This window comes from Podarcis muralis, chromosome 13 (genome assembly GCF_964188315.1).
Source record: "Podarcis muralis chromosome 13, rPodMur119.hap1.1, whole genome shotgun sequence".
Classification (NCBI taxonomy): Eukaryota; Metazoa; Chordata; class Lepidosauria; order Squamata; family Lacertidae; genus Podarcis; species Podarcis muralis.
In genome coordinates, this window is record NC_135667.1 from 28,569,690 (window position 1) to 28,592,855 (window position 23,166).

The following is a 23,166-nucleotide window of genomic DNA, read 5'->3' on the forward strand; positions in this document are numbered from 1 at the left end:
TGAGGTTTCGGAATATTCTCTGCTAGAAAACTCTTAAGTCGCCACCCCCCACCCACCCCAGATCTCTGGTTCCCTAGGGAAAGGCAGTTCTGTTGAATCTGTTTGTCTTGTAGCTATGCCCTTAGCTTTGTTTCCTGCCATTGCCAGACACAACTGCCCCACTATAATCTTGGGACTCAGAGGAAATAAATACTTTTTTAAGGGGGGGAAAGCCGCTGCATTTACACAACCAGGTTGTTGTTCCACGACATCCGCTGCCTTTTAGACAAAAGCTGGTAGTTCCAAACATTATGTTAATTAGATTACAGATACTTAGGCCGGTTCTGATCGGATTCATGTTACAGAAGTCTTCCTCAGACGAAGCCAGCCATGAGAAATGGATGATACCTTTGGGAATGTAATTACTGAGAGCGAGGCACAACTGCCGCACTTCCCATCTGCGTCTTCAGAAAGAAACACTGCCCCTAAGAAGAGAATTCTTGCTTGGAGGTTTGGCAGCTTCATGAGACAGGATCCAGAGTCTCGTCTATAATTAGCATCTTGAGGGCTGGTTCATACGTAAACATTGCTGACCGCTCCGTGGAATGTGCGAACTGCCTCTGTGGAGTTTGAATATTTTGCGCATGAGTTGGCACCTGGAGATAGCAGAGTTCCCTCAGCAGAATATTATCTGCGCTCACAAAGCAAATCCTCACTTGTCAACGAGCGAAGGCTCTGCAGGTGTGAACTGGGCCTCAGAGAAATCAGACTTCCAGCATCCCTTGCGTAGCTTCGTCCACCAGAATGTGGGATGTGGCAGCAGCAGCGGCAGCACTCCTGTGTGGCAAGCGCACTCTCAGCAGCTGATAAACAAAATGCAGTGTACATTGGAAAGTGGTACACCATGCAAGTCGCTTTCACTGGAAAACTGAAGGCATTGGAAGGTAACAATGAAAAAGAAAGAAAGAAGACTTTGACACCGTTTGGTTTGGTTTCGTATGTTAACAGATTGAGTCATGCCATAATTCCTCCATCAACCCATGGTGACAGGCAGAGAGACTTTAATCTAGACTTCACAGTGAACGCTATTCAGTGGTGTAGCGTGGGGGCCCAAGGGGGCATGCCCCTGGGCGCACATTTCTGAAGGGGTGCAACCTGTGCCCTCGTGACAAGCTCCCTCCATCATGGCCAGAGCCATGGGGAGGCAAGCTGTGCCCGGGCCAGGCCTTCAGGGCTGGGGTGGTGGCGGCGGCGCCTCCTTCTCCTCATGGCTGGTGAAGGAACGCCTGTGCGTGCCCCACCCCTGGGCCAGCCAAAAAGGAGAGGGGGGAGGGTGGCAGCAACACACACTGGGGTGGGAGGAAGGGGAAGGCGGGAAAGCACTGCTGTACCCACGTGCATTGCCCAGAGCGCCTCACTGCAAAGACAGGAGGGCGATGTGACACAGCATCGCTCCTGGCTTTGCGCTTCTCTGCCTTATCTCTGCTCCCAGGTTGGGGCTAGTTTGCAAAAAGAGACTCCCTTGCATTATACCCGAAGGAGCGTCTCCACCCTCATCGTTCAGCCCGGACACTGAGGTCCAGCTCCGAGGGCCTTCTGGCGGTTCCCTCACTGCAAGAAGCAAAGCTACAGGGAACCAGGCAGAGGGCCTTCTCGGAAGTGGCACCCACCCTGTGGAACGCCCTCCCACCAGATGTCAAAGAGATAAACAACTACCTGACATTTAGAAGACATCTGAAGGCAGCTCTGTTTAGGGAAGTTTTTAATGTGTGACATTTTAATGTATTTTTAATCTTTGTTGGAAGCCGCCCAGAGCTAGATGGGTGGGGTCTAAATAATAAATTATATATATATATATATATATATATATATATATTTGCTTTCGTAGATTTTCACGGGTACAAGAATGCAGGTTTTGGTGTCCTCGGGTGTCTTCCCGTGTAAAAGTTGGGGTGTCTAGGCGACGTTTCGACGAGGTCTCACTCGTCATCTTCAGGCTGGTGCTTTCGGCTTCTTGTTACTGGAACAGAGCAGGATCTCAGTGTTTGAGTTCCTATAAATACTGTTGAGGGGTGTGGCGTATAGCCTCCAATGTTCTGGGCAGAGAGGAAGTTCCCAGGCTAGTGTGCCTTTTCTTCTTTTGGGAACTTCCTCTCTGCCCAGAACATTGGAGGCTATACGCCACACCCCTCAACAGTATTTATAGGAACTCAAACACTGAGATCCTGCTCTGTTCCAGTAACAAGAAGCCGAAAGCACCAGCCTGAAGATGACGAGTGAGACCTCGTCGAAACGTCGCCTAGACACCCCAACTTTTACACGGGAAGACACCCGAGGACACCAAAACCTGCATTCCTGTACCCGTGAAAATCTACGAAAGCAAATATATATATATATATATATATTAGGTGCTGGCCAGCAAAGGGACTGACTACTGCCCAGTCCACCAGGGGGGACACAGCACTTTTCCTGGCCTGGGTGCCATCAACCCACACTACACCCCAGTCACTTTTCCAGCAGATGCATCGTGATTCTGCTTTGTGTTGATGTTCGTCGCTTCTACATTCAGAAAACCATTCAGTGAAAATATGTACAAAAAGGGGGAAAGGCGACACACGCTATGTGTCCAGGATATGCGGTCAGAGGGAGGATACTTTCGGTCGGGTCTGTGTAAAAAGGAGTGGAAATTGGTAGTGTGAAGAGAGTTCAGTAGTTTTGGGGTCTGTTTGGAGACCTTTTGACAGATTGGTGAATGTAGTGGTGGGTTTCTTCAGTAGAAACGCACCATTGTGCAGCTGGAGATGGAGCAGGATATTTGCCCATGCTTCCTTTGGATTTCTTGTCCTAACTAGCAGGGATGCAGTTTCTGAAGGCTACAAAAGGACCTCTGTGTGTTGGAATGGTAAGCATGGCCAGGATCACTGGCTACTGAGCATGTGGTGTCATTGGTGTATATACATGGATGCTTCTGGGTAGGGTAACCTAAACAAAAAGACATGGCCCTGCCCAAGTGAGCTTCTTCACAGAACCATAGAGTTAGAAGGGACCCTGAGGATCATCTAGTCCAGCCCCCTTCAATGCAGGAATACGCAGCTGCCCCGTACAGGGATTGAACCTGAAACCTTGACATTATCAGCACTACTCTCTGACCAACTGAGCTAGCCAGACTGAAGGCTTACAGTGTAAATTTTAGCAGAGGAAGAATGAACAAGAGGCAAGGTTAATGAGCTAAAAATTTAGGGGTGCATGTGGTTATATTATTTATTCAGTTATATTATTTATTCAGTTGTGGCTATCTTCTCCTCTTCCTCTCTTCCCTCTGTCTTCTCTATGCTTCACCATATGTGGCATTTGTGCTGCGCTTGCAACTTGTGCCTAATCTCAGAAGAACTTTGACCCTCCGTTACTCTATCTCTTTCCCCTGTCTGGGTTATGCCACAACCCCTGATGATATTTTCCCCCTCCCTTTTTTTTTGCTAATATAGGGAGAGCCGGTGAAAGGGCAACTGATGTGCTGGGCTCAGCTTAGTTGCTGAGCTCAGATCCAGTGCCAGGCTCCTGGTGTGGGTATATCAACTTGCTCCGCTGTGTCAGTGCTTGAACGTGACCCTTGCATTGCCTCAGCCCAGCTGCTGACTCGGGCGCTGCTCTGTTGCCAGCTTGCCCACCCCCACCCCAAGCAGCTGCATTTATTGCAATTAGCAAAACAACAACAAACCTATGGTTACGTGAAACATACTCAGTAAACACCCAAGACGTAACCAGCTGTACTTTTGAATAAATAAGGTATAAAAAGTAGAGACATCACCTTGCCAACAAAGGTCCGTATAGTAAAAGCTATGGTTTTCCCAGTAGTGATGTATGGAAGTGAGAGCTGGACCATAAAGAAGGCTGATCACCGAAGAATTGATGCTTTTGAATTATGGTGCTGGAGGAGACTCTTGAGAGTCCCATGGACTGCAAGAAGATCAAACCTATCCATTCTGAAGAAAATCAGCCCTGAGTGCTCACTGGAAGGACAGATCCTGAAGCTGAGGCTCCAATACTTTGGCCACCTCATGAGAAGAGAAGACTCCCTGGAAAAGACCCTGATGTTGGGAATGATGGAGGGCACAAGGAGAAGGGGACGACAGAGGACGAGATGGTTGGATAGTGTTCTCGAAGCTACCAGCATGAGTTTGACCAAACTGTGGGAGGCAGTGGAGGACAGAAGTGCCTGGCGTGCTCTGGTCTATGGGGTCATGAAGATTCGGACACGACTAAACGACTAAACAACAACAACAACAATTTGTTGTGTCAAATTGTAGATTTCAACGGAAGTCTCATAAAGTTCAACAAAAAAGCAGAAGACCCAGTGGATCAGTTCATTCTCTAGTAAGTTCCTGCATTAGGTCCATACATGTATAAGTGTCTATTCCACCTGTCTGTTCATAGAGTCCAATAATCCACATGAAGGGTTGTTACAGTTCCACAGAATCCTTTCACAGAGTCTAAGACAAGGATTTCCGGAAATATTAGCCTTGTTTCGCCATCCTAGGCTTCATCAGTAGTACAGGCTCATATGTAATATTACAAGATAGTGGATCTTATAGCATAGTAGTGGCTGCAACCAGACATGTGGAATAGATACTTATACATGTATGGACCTTATGCATGGATTGTTGAACTTCATGAGACATCTGTTGAAATCTACAATTTGATACAAGTACAGCCGGTTACGTCTTGTGTGTTTATTGAGCATTTATTGCAATGGCAGGAACCGGTGTGCTCCACTGGCGTGCGATAGCACGGCAGAAAATCCTCTCCTTGGGAATTCTGCATGGAGCCTCCTCCAAGTGCTATGCTTCCTTGGATTCCCTAAAGTAGGAGTCGTAATAACTTATTCTGATAAAGCGCGCAGTGCAAAAATGATATACAGTCTAGATGTCATCCTTGTCACTATGTCAACAGATATTGGCTAAGGCATACATAGTCTTTCAGATTACACTGAAGTTTTTATTACACTTTTCTCCCTGGTGAAAAATCCTAGGCAACTCAGTAGGAGGCATGTATTCCATTTTAGTTTTACAGTACCACAAAGAACTACTCGTTGCAACCCGTAACCGGAGGCTAGAATGAATTAATAAAGGTTGCACCTCTTTGAAGCAACTTTGCATTGCAAACCTGGGGAGTCCTCTTCAGATGGGTGGGCACCCTCAGGCTGTGGACCTCATTAGGCCTGCCGATACCATTTTGGCCATGCCCATCTGCTCTAAATGTGACATAATGAAACTCTTTCTTTCTTTCTTTCTTTCTTTCTTTCTTTCTTTCTTTCTTTCTTTCTTTCTTGAGGAAGCAGTTTGTATTCAAAGCACTGGAGGAAGTGCTTGGAATATAAACTGGCTTTTCCTGCAGAAGGAAAAGAAAAACGCTCTGTTTTTAGGAGCATCTCCACCTTTGCTGGGAACTCCGAAGAGGCTGAACGGAAGTTACAGGGAGCCTCTTTGAAGCCTCGGTAGCCGTGGCAATTGGGTGATTGGCACAGAATTATATCTTCAAAGGAGGCTCATCAGGGGTTGCAGCGACCCCCTCTGAACTTTGACAAGTGTATGACATAATTATGAGCACAGATGATTGACAGGTGGGTGGTCCTGCCCATTGCCAGAGTTGGCACACAGGGGGTGGGAAAGAAATCCAGGCCAGACACAATAACACCCCTCTTCCCAATCAATGGCTATGTTCTGCCTCCACTGTCAGAGACATCATGCCTCTGAATACCAGTTGCTGGAAATCGCAGGTGAGCAGAGGGCTGGTGTGCTCACCTACTTGCCGGTTTCCCAAAGGCATCTGGTTGGCCGCTGTGAGAACAGGTTGCTGGACTTGACGGGCCATTGGCCCAATCTGGCAGGCTCTTTTTCTGCTCTTATGTCATCAGAGGTCCTCCAGAAGGGATGGCCCGTGTGGTGCCTTCACAAATGGCCTCCTTCTCTCCTAATACCAGAACCCCAGGGTCTTCCAATGAAGCTGAACAGCACGAGATTCAGGAGAGAGACAAAAGGAAATGTGCTCCTCCACACTGCACAAGTTAAATGACGGAATTTGCTGCCGTAACATCAAGATGTAATGATGACCAGGGATTAGACACATTCATGGCTATCGATGATTAGTTGTCATAATGGCTAAATCACCTCCGGTGTCAGAAACAATATATCTCTCAAGCACCAGTTACCGGGGATCATGCGCAAGAGAGTGCTGTTGTATTCGTGTCCCTGATTGGGGCATATGGTTTGCCAATGTGAGATTGGACAGCTCTTTGGTCTGATACAGCAGGGCTTCTCTTGTGCTTAGATGTTATTGGACTACAACTCTCATCATCACCAACCATTGCCTATGCTGGCTGTGGCTGATGGGAGTTGTAGTCCAATAGCATCTAGAGCAGCGGTTCCCAACCTGTAGGTCCACAGATGTTGTTAGACTACAACTCCCATCATCCCTGACCACAGATCATGCTGGCTAGGAATGATGGGAGTTGTAGTCCAACAATATCTGGGGACCCACAGGTTGAGAAACACTGATCTAGAGGAAAACCACATTGGCTATCCCTGCCCATGGTATGTTGCTCATCCACTTTCAGCTTAGAAGGAGTGTTGATAGTAACTCACTTACCTTTGGGTTCATGCCAGGGGAGACTGGTGTGCATTTTCCCGCTCTTCCTTACCACACACAGTTTGAGAAATCACTAGTGTGTGTTGTAGAAACAGGACAAGGAAGTAAACAGAGCTGATAACCAAAGTAGGTTGGCTCCACAGTGAGTGTCTTTAATGCAGATTCAACACTAAGAGAAACACCAGGGTTGAAAGCAAAGGGAAAGCCCCATTTAGCCCAGCTTCCTACTTAAATTCTAGACAATCTCCCCCCTAACATACTGTCATTTGAACTTGATTTATAATGACAATTAATTGCCAGCTCGTGTCTGGTTCCAATTCAAGGTGCTAACAGTGTTTAAAGCCCTCAATGGGAGGCCCCAAATATCTGCTTCCCTACAGACCCTCTCATAGAGCCAGTTTTTAATCTCTGGTGATGCTACAATTTGAAGGACCCCCCAGATGGGGCTCATCAACCTGGGAAGGTAGACCATCTAGGAGAAGGAAAACCTCCACTGCCTTGTGGGAGAAGTAAAGGCTAAGAAGTAAGCCCTACACAAATCCACTCTGGATTTGTGTCCCCAAGACGGTTGGATGACGCCTTGTAGGCATCCTTCTGGCAACTCCTGCAACTCTTCTTTCCTTTGGACCACATTAGTGAGGCTGAGAGGGGGCTCTTGTCGTCTGGGCAGCCCAGGACCTCCATATCCAGTGCCCAGGCTTGCGCCAGGGGAGTTCACTTCAGTGCTGCTAGTGCAGCGGTTTGACTTCACCCCTGGAGGTGCACTCTGTTGTCTCTTAAGACAGATAAGTGCACAGCATGGGGCTGTTTAAGAACCCTTTGCAAGCAATCCCTTCAGAAACTGGAGGTGTAAGGAGCAGCATGCGACTGTTCGCTATAGGTTTTCCACCAGCCCCATGCTTCTTTTTGAACTTCACATTTTTGGAGGGTCAAAGAGCAGTGCCAGGAGGAAGTCATTCCCCTTGAATGGAGAGCACTTTCCCTTCCTTGTGCAATACGTGCTCAAGCAAAGGAATGAGAAGAAGCTCACTTTAGGCTCCCAATTGCTCCATCGAGGCCCTGTCCTTACCCACCCCACTACCGACATTGGGTATGACCCCAGGCATAGGGCAGGTGGGTGTGGCTTCCCCAAAATGTCCTCATGGGCTAAATGAGGAGGCCTGGTGGGCCAAGCTTGGTCTGCAAGCCTCAGGTTCCCTGTCCCTGATATACCCAGTGAGCGCTGCTCTAATCCTCTGAGGTAGATTAGGCTGAAGGACAATGACTGGCCCAAGATTGCTCAGTGAGCTTCACAGCTGAGTGGGGCTTTGAACGCAGGTCTTTCCTCTCCTCATCCTACACTCTAAGCATTACTACACATAGGCATGAGGACTGAAACCTTTTGCCATTCAGACAGTGGCAAGTGGGAGGGAATCAATGAAATGAGTGTCTGGATTGCAACGGTAAGGGAGAGAGATCTCCCAGTGCCTCTTTTAGCATTCGGGCTTCGGGAGTGGAAGATTAAAAAGCCCTTTGTGCAACAGTAAGTCAGCAGATTGCTCTTCAGTCTTCGCCTGGTTCAGAATTCATCTCTGTTAGAATTAGCTCGTAGAACCAGCCACGGGAAATTGTGGACCACGTGTCCCAAATCAGATCCTCAGCCTTGAAGAGGAGGGTTTCATGCCCCCTTGTTTAGCTCTGCGCCCGTCTCCGGAGAGTGGAGGTGCCTTGCTGGCCTCAGTCCCTCAGCTCCCCACCTGGCCTTATCTCTGCTCCCTCTCAGCGGGGGTTTGTTTTGTTAACACAAAACTGAGAGCTCTTGAACTTCTCTGCCTCATAAACCAGGGCAGGGAGCCAGTGTGGGAATTTGCTAACCTACAGCAACAAAACCGCTCTCTGACTTGGCTCCTCTCCTGCTCACACCTACTTATGTGGGCCGAATGAATTGAGCAAATGTATGCAAAAGGGCACAGCCCACGTGGATTTCCTTGATGCGAAAGGAAGATTTTGGAGGTATAGGAGGACTCTGGAGGGAGAAACAGGTAATGCTTTGAAGTAGAAGGCGCCCTCAGAATGTATGTTGAGGCCTTTGGCAAAACACTGGGGTGGCACGGGGTTGGGAAACAGAACCTTGGTCCGGGTGCCAACTTGGGATAAGGAAAGAGTTTGGTGCCTCTCCTCTCCCTTGCATTCAGTCACACACACACACCTTCCCATTGGCTTTTCCAGCTTACAAAACGGATGCAAGGCTATGTTGATAGGTTTCACATAGATTGTGTGGTTTGGTCCAGAGATCTCTGGGAATGGGGCTGAAGAAGGGCCACTCCAGCAACTCGCACTAAACAAATGTAAGAAGGTGTTCTTCCTCCGCAATCCAAAATAGGAGCCACAGGTCCCAGAAAATCAGGACTTTTCCTGGGTAAATTGGAACAATAGGAGTAAACGGTGGTGGAGGTGGAGTCCCTGTTCCCCCAGCTTTTCCACTCCTGGCCAGCCAGCCCCCACCCCCAGCTGCTTATGTTATGACCTTGAGATTGCTCAGAAACTTGCTTGACCATGGAAAAAAGCCTCCCGAAGGGCGCCGAGCCAAAGACAAAAAGCCAAACAAATTTGTTTGCATCGCTCACCAGGCTCGCTCCCACTCCAGGGACAGGGGCTGGGCATCTAAGGGCCTTGCCAATCCGAGCTCTTTCCTTCGTAGCTCAGTTAATGCTCTTGTCACCTTGTATAATTGACCACCTAAGGCAAAAGGGTGGGAGAGGATTGCCCTTAAGGAGGGGGTGTCCATCCCCAAGTGGCACGGAACTCGTTGGAAGGGACGGGAGCAAATTGAAGGATGTCAGTATTTAGTGTTGACATTGTTGTTCTGTTTTTGTGTGGAACTCCCAGTGACTCACCCCCCTGAAGCCTCCTAATGCCGGAGATGACAGGTTCTCGGTGCAACGTAGAAAGCAGAAACACAAGTGGGAAAGGGTCCACTGGTGTTTGCCTAACGCGACAGGGCAGATCATAGCCGGACTGGGTTCATTAGGCTGCACTTGTAGCATATGAGTGATGGGTGACAGGTTGGTTAGCTGTATTGCTTTGGGATGGTGCAGCATAGAAGGGAGTGAAAATATCCAAGTTAGGCCTTAACTGGCATGAGCTCTAGTTGTAGATAGATACCAGCCAAAACTACTCTTTTGCTAGAGAAATGTGAGACATAACAGGTTCTTGGCATCCATTGGTCTGAGCTGGTGCTATCTGTTGGGAGTGCCTTACCTTCACACACACAGCTGTGTTATACTGAGCCAGACCTTTGGTCCATCTAGCCTAATACTGTGTACTTGAGTGACATAAGCTCTTCAAGCTCCCAGTCTTGCTGCCTGAAAAGTGGCTGGGGCAACCCAGACAGACAGATGGAGTGCAAATAATAAAATTATGATTGTTATTATTTTAACTGAAGATGCTCAGAATTCGACCTGGGACCTTCTGCACATAAAGTACGCGCTCTCTGGCTCTTCTCTTACACATCTGCTTGGGCCTTTAGACAATGTGTAGCCCATGTGGTTCCCATCTAAACGTTGCTGGACTATGACCCCCCATCAGCTCTGATTGTTGGCAACGCTGACTATAGTAAGGTGACCAGATTTTTTCCGAAGAATCTGGGGACACTTTTTTTCTTTTTGAAAAGAGAAAAATAGTTATTAAAAATTATTAAAAAGAAAAGAAGAAGTAATATCTTCTCTTCTGTGGTCTCCTCTGTCACGCGGCTTTCTTCTGGGCCCTGGCCTGCTCTCTTGCAGTGCTCACTGTCATGGAGTAGGTTCTGGTCAGGCCTGGGTTCGGTCACATGTCCTTACTCTCCCGGTGCGCTCCTACCTCTCCTCCTCAGCGGTGGCGGCAGCGGCACAACATGGTCGGGGCTCCCCTCTTTTTTCCCCTTCCTCTTTCTCTCTCCTCCTTCTCCTTCTCCTCTCCTCCTTCTCCCTTCATCGGCTCCGGGGTTTTTCCTAGCCCTGGAGCACCACTGGGCAATCAGTCGGGTGGCCAGGCGCTCTCGCTCCTGGCTTGATTTGGGTCATTGGGGGTGTCAGCTGTTCCCCCAGTTGATGCGTCGGGTATCCCCAGTTCGCCCTTGGCAGTGGCAGTGGCAGTCTCAGCAGCCCGGAGCCAGCCTGGTAGCACAGTTGGCTCTGGCTGGCTTCAGGAGCTGCTCGCTGCTGTGGCGCCCGCCATTTTGCCTTGCCGGAAGTCCCCATATGATGTGTCTTGTGCCGTTGAACAAATCATGCAACATTCATTCCCTGCTAATAAATCTACAGCACTTAAAATATAAATCTGGGGACATTAAATGAAATCCGGGGACATTCTGGGGACAGATTTTGTCTGGGGACAGATCTGGGGACTGTCCACAGGAAACAGGGACGTCTGGCAACCATAGGCTATGGCTGATAGGAGTTGTAGTTCAGCAGTACCTTGAGGGCACCACATTGGCCATATCTGCATTAGACAGAGCTCTGCTTTCAGGGCAGCTTTCAGGGCCCTTTGGACTCTGATGTTCTCTACCTGGGAGTTATTTCTGAAGATGGCTTGGCAAGATGGATTGCTTGTGATCTCCAGGAAAGGGACAGGCACCTTTTTCGTGGTAGGTGATGTGTGGAGAAGGCACCTGGCCGACCTTGCTGTCCTCAGATTTTGGCCTGTTGTCGGCATCCGTCTGTCTCTGGAGTGCGACATGTTTTGTTGCAGCCGGGGCAGATGAAGTTGTCCGGTTGTGCTGCTGCAGATGCACCATGGCGTTTCTTCTCTCTGCACTCCTCCCAGTGGTCATTTCTCCTCTGGTCACTGCTGGGGATACACAACTTGACTGCCTGTCTTCAGGCACCGCAGTCATCTGCAATGAATTCCCACTTGGTGGGCCCAATGTTGCCAGTCTTCACGTCGTGTTTGCAGACATCTTTGTAGCACAGAGTTGGTCTGCCACCAGGCCTGGTGCCTGAAGCCAGCTCCCCATAGAGCACGTCCTTGGGGATCCTTTCATCTTCCATTCTGTGGCCTGAATCACCCTATTTTCAATGCTGTTGAAGTTTTCATATTTTGTTTCATGAATTTGATTGTAAACTACTTGGAATGTTTATTTGGGCCAGAATGGCTTTGCAAGAAAAGACATGATAATAAAGGGGAGTATCTATGCACCATGGACCCCTCGCTCTGAGCTACTTCAGTGTGGAAGAGAGATTCCAGTGTAGGTGAGGTCCCTGTGGTTTGAGCTGACACAATAAGGCCACAAGATTCCAGGCTAGCTGGCAACTGTGTTAAGTTGACGTAACACGAAGGGAATGAACACACCAGGTAAGCCTGTGTATTGGGCTCCATGACCTGGGATGCCCTTTCTCACTCTATAATACTGAATTTTGCTCTGAACTTCTGCAACAGGGGAGAAAGAGGCCTGAGCTCTTGGGCCGGGCAGTTGAGCTCACATCAGCTGACCTGAGAAAGAAAGCGTCCAGACTGGTGGCGGTCCCTGTTTTGTGTAATGGGAGAAGGAAGTTTGAGCTAGCCGTTGGCACTCTGCTTGTGTGAGAAGGTGCAGAAAGGTGGTGGGAAGGGTAACCATTTTAATCTGATTAAAATTACAAGCGCAGTGCCAGTGCCAGTTGGTAGTTTTGTCAAATGCTGTTTACTTATTTTATTTTATTTTATTTTATTTTATTTTATTGCTATGTTTTCGGTTGTAGCAGGCCAGCCTCGTACTGCAATTTCCTCCTCTGCTTGCCAGCAGCTATCCCCACCTCCCTCCATTCCTCTTCCCTCCCTCCCTACACCTCTCCAGCTTTTGCAGATGCTGCCTCCTGGCACCCAAAATGAGCCATCCTCCCTTACTTACAGTGTCCCAGATACCAAGCAGATGAGGTGTTTACAAGGGAGGGGCTATTTGAGCATCCTGCCTAGGAGATCTCGATGCAGAACTGGTTTGACCGGAAGCAAGGAGGCGTATGGGCCCCGGGGTGTGTTGACCATGTGTTTGGTGGTGAGCTGGGGGTGGGAGGGAATTTATGTGTTGCGCATTCATTTCACCTGCTGTTTGGGTTTCATCACCTTCTATGTTTTCAGATCCAGGACCTGCCTTTAATCTCAAAACCGCCTCTCTTATCTTCCTCCCTCTCCCTCTATGTTTCTTCTCTTTCTCTCACATTCTGCGGTGGGCTCTCCCTTCTCTGCGAGCGAATACATCCATCTGACCAGAAACAGGGAAATTGCTTGGGAGAAAACTAGCAAAATGTAAACATCTTGAGTTGCAGGATTGGATGCGGCAACCTACTTATGGATAGCTATTAGTTTAAGAAGCTGCTATTTGACATAACGTTCATAAGAACATTACGTTTCCTTCTTATTTTTTTAAAAAGCAGCGGTCTAGTGGCCAGACTCCAGCCCCTGCGGCTGGCCCACTGAGCACATTATATATGTTGGCAGTAACCTAGTGAACTTTCAGAAGCTGTGCGGGACTTGTGGAAGCAATGAGCTGTGGCTTCAGTGCGCTGTACAGCTGCGAAATCAGACCAAATTCTGCAGAAACCAGAGTTTTCGTGGCTTCTTGAGGCTTTGAATGACCTTGACCCAGAATTTGGAACAACTAGGCAGGTCTGATTTGACTCAGATCCTGCCTCAGACCCACACCTCAGACATGTTGTTGTGCACCAAAGCCTTTTGCCTGTCAGGGGTCAGAAGTTCACTGGGAAGGAAAACAGCAAAGCGAAAAATCCTGCCTTGTGAGTCTGACATCCCCAAGTCCTTTAATCTTTTCGGATGTCACAGTCTTACTTCTGAATAATGATTCGCCTTCATCATTCTCCACGGCTTGGGCGATGCTGTTCCTGGCCACTCTTAATAGCACGTTCTGTTTTATATAAAGCTCTTCCGGCAGGCAATGCGTTCATTATTTCACTCTGTCCCATTCATAGGTAGGACAGTGGAATCTTCACTGTCAGTTTGCAGATGGAAAACTAGGTCACCAGGTAGGAGCTCCAGACAGACTGGCGATTTGAACTAATGGTTCCTGGCTTTCAGGACACTTCATTGAAACCACACTTGCTGAGGACAGCTGGTAAGCTTTGAGTTCCTGAGTGGCTGGCGAGCCCTAAATGGGGAAGCATTTGTCTGTCATGAGTTCAGATCATCACTGCCATTTCCCCACTGATTTCTATAAACTGAGCACCAGCACAGTCAGAGTTGAGTTTATATGCAGATTTTGTGTCCGTTCAGCACGTAATGTGCAATTTAACAATTCACTTCCATTAAAGCAATTTTGGGCCAGCAGTTGCACACCCATCCATGCCCATCTCTTATCATTACTGTAAGAATCAATTGGATTACCTGCGTGTGTGAATCAGCCCTTAAAGATTATTCATGAACAGGAGTCTTCATATCTGCCATCAGATATTTTTTTCAGAGGAGACCTTGCGCACAACCAACTGAGAATCATCATGTGATGGGTGTACATGTGTGAATTCTGCCCTCTTGCTTTCCTTCTGTGTGATTAAGCAGCACCTTTAAAAGCCCTTTGATCAGCTGTTAATAGGCATCGGCACCCCATGAATTAATCTCCCAGCAGTATCTGGGCATTTCCAAATGAAGTTTACCTGTTCCCTTTTCAATCATTTTCTCCATCAGACTTAGCAACCCGGCATTGCTAATGGCTCCTGGGGCACATTTGGGAGCGAGACCTAGCTGTGCCCATGTTTTTCTCCAAGTAGGGCGAATAGCAGCTATGGGAAGGAAAGACAACTTTCAAGAAATGACCTGGGGAGGAAGAGTGGACTTTTTCAGCACTGCTGCACTGAGCCAATTTGTTCCTCCTCCTCTTCCCCAAGCTTCTTTTAAATCTTTTTAAAAAAAATAATCTGGGATTTTGAGCACAGATCTGCCACATCATGTGTAGCTTGGCACTTTTTTTACAAAAGAGCAGAGAAATTCGTGGAGGTTCATTAATCAACTGGAATTCGCTGTGATTCACTCGATGCAAAGGGTGGGGTAGGAAAGGCTATTAGCTCCCTCCCTATTTACATGAATGTCAACTGTTGGAAATGGGACCCAGGGGCCTATCCAGACCCTTCTTTTGTTTCTTCCGCTTGTTGAGAGAATTATTGATCATTTCAGTGGTTTTGCTAGATGGGGGCAGGTGCTTTCTAGTCCAGGCAAGTGAACTTGAGCAAGCTTCTCTTGCTGTGGTTGGTCAGAGGCATGTGGTTCAAGAACAGGCAGGTGCTGTTTGCCTCAGAGACATGGCACCTTCTCCACCCCGCCTGCAGCCTACACAAACCTCCAAGGGGGGAAAGGACCCAAGGAGTCTGGGGAGGCAAGAAGCGGAGGTGTATGAGAGGACTCAAACGTGCTTGAGCCAGTAGAAAGGGGTGGGGTGGCAGATCTGAGTCACCAGCCCACATTCTGACTCACCGCTTTGTTTTGATGGAGGGAAGCATGCAGGAGGCAAAAGGGCCACTTGGTGCCAGGTGATCGCCGGCAAACGAAACATGTATTTGTTTTTTAGACGCGTGTTTCTTTCTTCAACATTCGCTGGTGTTGACAGAAGCAGAACTCCTCTTTATAAAAGGCACAGGTGTGCGATTTTTTTGATAAGCCGGATCAAACCGGGCGTTGTGAGTTGGTGATTCATCCCTGACTGGTCTAGTCCCGCTACAGTGGAACACAAGGCGATCTTGGCGCCTGTATGAAAAAATAATAATGGTGGTGGTGATGATAATAGCAACCACCACCACCTCCCGGAAGAAAACAAGTGCCAGGAATTGAGATGGTGATGTTGCTTTCCTACAGACATCCTGACTGGAAGCAAGCTTGCCTGTAAAGCTGAAACAAATATCCCCTGAGCAGCTATTTATTGCTTCAGCGCTCTGACTTATGCACAGGCACATTTCCAGGTGCAAGAGTATAATTTTGCAGAGCAAGGTTTAGGCCCAGCGTGCCTTAGAAGCCTCCCACTCCCTTGTGTCCCATTGCCACCTCTCAGATCTGCCAAAGGTGCCCTTTTAAAGATACCATATATGTGCCGGCAGGGCATGAAGAGAACCAGCGGCTTCCCCACCCCCGCCACTCAGTCTCCCTCTGCAGATTCATCAAAGTCCAAACTTGCTAACCTTTTTGAAAGCCTTGTAAAGCCAGCCTTACTTAGTTTGGCTTTTGAGGCTCAGGATTAAGTAAATCAGGAAAGAACCTGGTGCATGGGGGGTTGGGGAGAGTCATTGACTTGATTGTAAACTTATACTGTTTTTCAGTTCTTTTTTAAAAAAATAAAAAATTCCAACCTGTCAGGATGTGGCATGCTATAACGATGACTATTTAGTGTATTTACATTTTGGCAGGCGCTGAGAAGTCTTGAACCTCTCTCTCTCCTTCCCCAGCTGCAGACATCAGTCTGGTGAGAATTACATTGCCCAGAATCTTCTTAGTTCACAAGCCCTGTGAATCATGAATCTTTTTGCACCTCCTACAGAGACATTTGGCCATTATTAACACCTCTCCAGCTTTCTCATTAACTTCAAGCAACCTGCTCTGGTCTTAACTAAACCACAGCAAAGTATAAAAACCGCTTTGAGGGTGTGTCCCCCCTTTACAATTAATCGGCATATAAATTTTATGAAATAAATAAAATAAATATTGTGTGGTGATCCACCTAAAGTTTCTGCATAATGTAATGGGAGACTGTAATGTCCTGCTTTTTAAACGTATTTTTAAACAATTTTCAGATATAGCAGCATACAGAGTCAGAAAGATGATAATATAAACCCCACAAACAGGATGCAATGTCAATGTCCTATTTCTGAGAGGCTCGATGCCTGATTGTCCTATTTTCAGGATCATGTTTCTTCGATGTGATCCCATTAAGCCTTTCCAGCAAGTTGTGTTTATAAAGTGCAGCAGCCAATTAATACAGTGGTACCTCGGGTTAAGAATTTAATTTGTTCTGGAGGTCCGTTCTTAACCTGAAACTGTTCTTAACCTGAAGTACCACTTTAGCTAATGGGGCCTCCAGCTGCTGCCACACTGCTGCCGCGCAATTTCTATTCTCATCCTGAGGTAAAGTTCTTAACCTGAGGTACTATTTTTGGGTTAGTGGTACCCGAGGTACCACTGCATTTTCTCCACCCTGCAACAGGGTCTCCAAATAGGCCTAGTGTTCTCACCTGCTGAAGGACCTGTGACTATCTTCTTCCACTTCAGTTTGCAGACTGGAATGGGGGGTGGACCTCCCATGATTAAATGTTCCTCCATGCCCTCTTGCATGTAAGAAAACAGCACATTGGGAAGAACGCCCGGCTAGAGCCCCTTTCCTCCAACATGCACATTTTGTTGCGTGGTGGAGCATTCAGTTGTGCGAACTTCCCCCTCCTAAAGTCTGAAGTGGTACAGTCCAGTCAGGCCTGTCACCTCGGAGTGAACTAGGAGGTGAGGCAGAGGAGCCACACAGTCTTGTCAGGAAAACTATTTGTGAGGAGGAGGGTATTTTTGCCGAGTACCATCCTGACGGAAGAGCGGAGGCATTGCTTGGGTATTGGCATCCACTGTATGGCGGTGCTTCCGAGTATGGGGATTTCACCTCAACGGAGGGCCGATGTGTGTTTCAAGGAACCTCTCTTGGTTTCGTTTGGGAGAGGGCCAGAAATCTCTCTGGACTCTGGAAACTCTTACCATGGATAGGGTTGCCGTATTCCAAATTTCCCTGGACATTTCAGCTATTTCCACCCGGACACAGTTTCTTCCATGTTCCAGCTATGTCCAGGAAATTCCAGATGTCGTGTGTGGAGAAGTGTTGCTCCCCACAAAATGGCCTGGCCTGGCCTGGCATATGGGGAGGCCTGGTGGGCCGAGTTTTGCCTGAGGGTTGGAGGCGCCATCTTTGTAATGGGCAGAGGAGACTACAGAGTCTCCATCTTTCGCCAGGTTGCTCGTGTGTCTTTTAAGAGACAGGCTTGTAATAGACACTTTCCTGTTCACATACTGTAGGAGCTGTGCCAATTTTTATCCCAATTGTGGTTGTGGTTGTTGTTGTTTGAAAACCCTTTTTGGGTCAGTTGAAGTAACACATATGGCTGCTTAATATATATATATATATATTATCTAGTAGTTTTCATGGACTTAATTGTGATCCTCTTGGAATCTCATAATTCTGCAAGCATTCTTTGCAAACACTGGATTTAGGAGCGGGCGGAAAATTTAGTGCCTTCTTTTGGTTAATTGTGTTTCTCATCCTTCCTGTTGCAATGATAAGCCCAAAATTGTAGGGGTAGCACATGATGGGTATTTCTGATCACCGGGGAGTAAGGTTTCAATTCCCTGCATACCCCCCCCCTTTTATACACCCCCATGAATATCAAAAGTAATTTTAAATTAATCAACTTTTTCTGTTTTGCTGACTGTTCGTATTTTTTACAGGTCATATAATTTTAGCTGTTCTTTGTGAGACGCTAGCACTTCTTCCCACGCCACCTAAACTGCGTTGTGACCTTTGGCTTCATTGATGCTCTGACCTGGGAAGGAACCCTGAGTCACTTTGCCCAGTTCTGATAAGGAAATGGCAGGTGAAGCGGCAGGTGGCTAAATGAGGGAAGGAGGGGTAGGAGGAACCCTAGCACTGGAATTTTATTATTATTATTATTGCTGAGCATTTGAAAATCCATCTCTTGTCTGAATCACGTAAGAAACTGGTGACAAGGTGAAAATTTGGCCATGAACCTGGTGCTACAATTGCCACCTGCCTGTGTGAGTCTCTTGCAGGGAAGGAACCAACCTACAGAGTCTTGTGGCACATGAAAGGCTGGCAGATTTATTGCAACAAGATCTTTGGCAGTAGCTAGGCTGGTTGAGATGCCGCAAAATTGATTTGCCTCACATGCAGTCTAATGCAGATTGGGCAAAAGCTTCCAAGGTTAGCTCAGCGATATTTCTAGGTTTTGCTGACCCCGTGTGACCAAATCTCATTTGCATCAATTGATTGACATGCTTGTATGGTATCCATTTGCAGTGTATTTTTATTTATTTATAATCCTAATTTGTTTGATAATTCCCAATTCCTGTGTACTGTATAGTGCTTCCTGCGCATAGCAGTGTTTCGATTAATCTCTTGGATAAACTGATTTAAAATCATTTGATTGACTGAAGAGGTGCAGCAGCTATGCAAAACTGAAGTTGTTAGGTGCTATGTTAGAAATTAGTTGGGAGGCAATCGTCGACCTCATTCCTGAACAGTGATTTGAACCTAGATCTCCCATCTCTAAGGAGAGCAGGCGTAGTGTTTGTGCTGGGGCCAGTGGGAATTGGGAGTCCAACAACCTCTGGATCGTCACAGGTTACCCATCCCCACTCTTAAACCTCCTGGTCCCTTTGTAGCAGCTGCTCTCCTGCTCAAAAGCAGTCATGCCAAAGTCAGGTAGAAAAGACAGGTTCCCCCTGGCTTGAGGCACTTACCATCTGCCTGCAATTATGAGGAGTGGCATTATAGAATTGTAGAGTTGGAAGGGATCCTGAGGATCATCTAGTCCAACCCTCTGCAGTGCAGGAATATGCAACTGCCCCACGCAGGGACCGAACCTGCAACCTTGGCATTATCAACACCACACTCTAACCAATGCAGGCTGCCTCCATTTACACCTTGAGAGCCTCGTGGTACAATAAGGCTAAACACTGGGCTTTGTTTTCCCTTCCAGACTATGAGTGGGCTCAGTGCCTGGAAAAGAGAAAGAAAATGTTCCATGCTAATGTCTGCCAAGGCTATCTACCTTTTCACTTTAAAGACCCAGTAGCTGTTTGACATGGTCAACTAGGCAGGGCTGACCAGCCTGCTGAGGAGCTCTGAGGAAGCTGGAGCAAAACTTCAGAGCTAAGGCAGCATGCGGTCTTTGGGTTGAGTCTTAACTTGGCTTGTGGTTAACCATCTAAATGAACTGGGGATTCAACAAGGGAAATTCGGATCCTCATCTCCATTGGTGTTTGAGTCATCTGTGCAATCAACTCTCGGGTGTTCTGTATGTGCTCCACCACTTGATCAAGGGAGTCCAGTATCCGGATGATGAGCTTGCTCTGTGAAATTAGAAGGCAGAATGAGAGCTTTTCCTAAAGCAAGGCAGGCAACCAGACTACTGACTAATTGCAATCTTGGTCAAACGGTTGGGTGGTTAACCTAGTGCACTGCTCAATTTCCTGTGCTGCTGCAAAGCTGCCAGAGTAAGTTTAGGGCTGGTAAATTCCCCTAGAGGCTTGCCAAAGTCTTTGCCTGTGCATTTTCCCATAAACATAGATCAATACCATCTTGGCTGGGCTGGCCTTTAATGTGTGGTGCTAAGCAGGCTAGGGGTACATCTTTAATTGTAGTATTTTCAAACAAGTTTCATTGTGTCTAAAATCCCAAATTATGCAATTTAACAAGTGGAAGTTTGCATAATCCGACACCGGCAGAAATTTGGCCTGGTGGGTAAGTCTGCCCTATTGTATTTTATTTTTTTAATTATTTGTTTTACAAATACAAAATATATATGAACACAAACTGTAAAAACAAATCTGCATAAAGAGATTCTCGGAATCTCGAGACTTCCCCCCTTCCCCTCCGTGGGGTCCCATTTTAAACATCTAAAACTGCATATTCATCCATACTCCAATTTTTATATCAAACCGTATCATCCATAATAATTTTTATGCTACAAATCCTGCTTTTGTTTCCATCTGCTTACAGTGGTCTCCTAAATAACTTATAAAATTTTCCCATTCTTTTGTAAAAAATTTATCCTCTTGGTTTCTGAGTTTTCCAGTCAGTTTTGCCATCTCAGCATAATCCATCAGCTTGGTTTGCTATTCTTCTCTGGTAGGGACTTTACCTTCTTTCCAATTCTGAGCTAATGGCATCCAGGCAGCCGTTGTTCCATACATGAATCATAGAATCATAGAATCATAGAGTTGGAATAGACCACAAGGGCCATCGAGTCCAACCCCCTGCCAAGCAGGAAACACCATCAGAGCACTCCTGACATATGGTTGTCAAGCCTCTGCTTAAAGACCTCCAAAGAAGGAGACTCCACCACACTCCTTGGCAGCAAATTCCACTGTCGAACAGCTCTTACTGTCAGGAAGTTCTTCCTAATGTTTAGGTGGAATCTTCTTTCTTGTAGTTTGGATCCATTGCTCCGTGTCCGCTTCTCTGGAGCAGCAGAAAACAACCTTTCTCCCTCCTCTATGTGACATCCTTTTTTATATTTGAACATGGCTATCATATCACCCCTTAACCTCCTCTTCTCCAGGCTAAACATGCCCAGCTCCCTTAGCCATTCCTCATAAGGCATCGTTTCCAGGCCTTTGACCATTTTGGTTGCCCTCCTCTGGACACGTTCCAGTTTGTCAGTGTCCTTCTTGAACTGTGGTGCCCAGAACTGGACACAGTACTCCAGGTGAGGTCTGACCAGAGCAGAATACAGTGGCACTATTACTTCCCTTGATCTAGATGCTATACTCCTATTGATGCAGCCCAGAATTGCATTGGCTTTTTTAGCTGCCGCGTCACACTGTTGGCTCATGTCAAGTTTGTGGTCAACCAAGACTCCTAGATCCTTTTCACATGTACTGCTCTCAAGCCAGGTGTCACCCATCTTGTATTTGTGCCTCTCATTTTTTTTGCCCAAGTGCAATACTTTACATTTCTCCCTGTTAAAGTTCATCTTGTTTGTTTTGGCCCAGTTCTCTAATCTGTCAAGGTCGTTTTGAAGTGTGATCCTGTCCTCTGGGGTGTTAGTCACCCCTCCCAGTTTGGTGTCATCTGCAAATTTGATCAGGATGCCCTTGAGTCCATCATCCAAGTCGTTGATAAAGATGTTGAATAAGACCGGGCCCAAGACAGAACCCTGTGGCACCCCACTAGTCACTCTTCTCCAGGATGAAGAGGAACCATTGATGAGCACCCTTTGGGGTGAATCGTCTTTTCTGCCCCTTTGGTATATCAGTACCTGTAATTCCTAATAAAAATGTTTCTGGTTTCCCCTATTGTAAATTTTACTCAGGAGATGGGGAACAACAAGGACATGCTCAGGTTGGAACCCTTTGAGGCAGCATCTGAGGTCTCTGTGCCTCTGAATGGCCCATCACTCACCAGATCTCTCTACTACTTGCTGCTCCTTTCACTCACTCACCATTGCATCTGTCGCCATTACCACTCACTCATACACTAACATTGATGCTGAGGGGCCACTCCTGCTTGCTCACCTGCCCACTTCCTCTGTGCAGTGGCTCTGCTGAGTCCCCACCACTGCCCTGAAGGAGAGGGCAGGAGACTGAGCAAGGAGCAGCAAACAGTTTCTGTTGTTCCTCCTCGCCAGGCACACTCGCTTGCCCACCAGCTCCTAAAGTGAGTGGGCTGGTGGCAGCAACAATGGGGAATTACTCCTGTCACAAGGAGGATTAATGGTCACCTATCGCCAGGGACCACCATGTCTGAAGCCCCGCCCCACCCCAACACACACACACACACACACACACACACACACACACACACACTGCCTGAATTTCTAATTTTGTTCCTTTGAATAAATTTGGAGGCCCGGCAATGTGTCGTTTCAAACAGTGCACTTTCACATCTCCTTTCAAGTACATATAACCATAAATACAAGAGGTCCAGGGTAACAGCTGTGGAAAAACTGGTTCAGACTTAAGCTCTGCAAATTGTTTTGGTTTAGCTCCGCCTAGGGATCTTGTCACATTTGGATGTTTTGCTGGCTCTTGATTTCACCTAACATGGAAAGACGGATAGGCAAAAAATGAAACAAATCAAAGGGATATTTAGCCAAGTCATGGGGGTCTCCTTTCCTTTGCTACAGATAATGACATGGACCTGGGAACTCTCCAAAACAACATCAACAGCACTTTGGACAACGTTTACGAGGATGGCCTGGAATCGGACCACAGTAGGCCCCTTTCAAACAGCAACCCTCTCTGCAACGGAGAACAGGCCAGTCTTCTGACCGGAGGCGATGTTGTCAAGCGCTCTCAGCCTCTGCTCATCCAAGCCAATAGGTATGTGGAGATGGAGCCAGGAATTGTGGGAAACTCCAACCGTCGCCCCCAATGATTATTTTGTGTTTAAAAATGAGAAGTAATTCTGAGCTGATTTCTTTTTATCTCTTGACATGCGCAGAGTGCATGGCTCAATCTGAGCTAATGCTCAGCCTTGGAACAAGACAAATACAGGTGTGAGGGTCTCTGGGCATGAACTGAGTTGATTTCCCTCATTACTGAGGAGTCACAGTCCGCCTATCTGGGAGTAGGAGACACAAGTTTCCTTGAAACCTGGCCTTCCTCTTTTAAGAAACTGACTGTGCTCTGAGGCACAGTTCCCACCTCAGTCAGGAGCAGGGAAAGAAGTCGTGCAGATAACCAGCCTGCCGTTTTCTTTGCAAAGCAAGACTACAAAACAAGAAGATGGATTACTGATTTCATTCACGGTGAAATTCATTAGTTGTGTGTGATCACAGTGGAAGCGGGGGATCACTGCTTCCAGACAAAGTGTGAGCTTCCTCCTGTGATATGATA

General features: G+C 47.2%; 1 protein-coding gene across 1 annotated transcript in view; it reads left to right on the plus strand.

Annotated features, from left to right (window-relative positions):
• GRB7 (growth factor receptor bound protein 7) overlaps window positions 1–23,166 on the plus strand; it is a 72,977-nt gene that overhangs the window by 25,755 nt on the left and 24,056 nt on the right. The window contains 1 exon segment of the mRNA XM_028752035.2: window positions 22,455–22,650. Within this exon segment, the coding sequence (XP_028607868.2) occupies window positions 22,455–22,650 (196 nt within the window).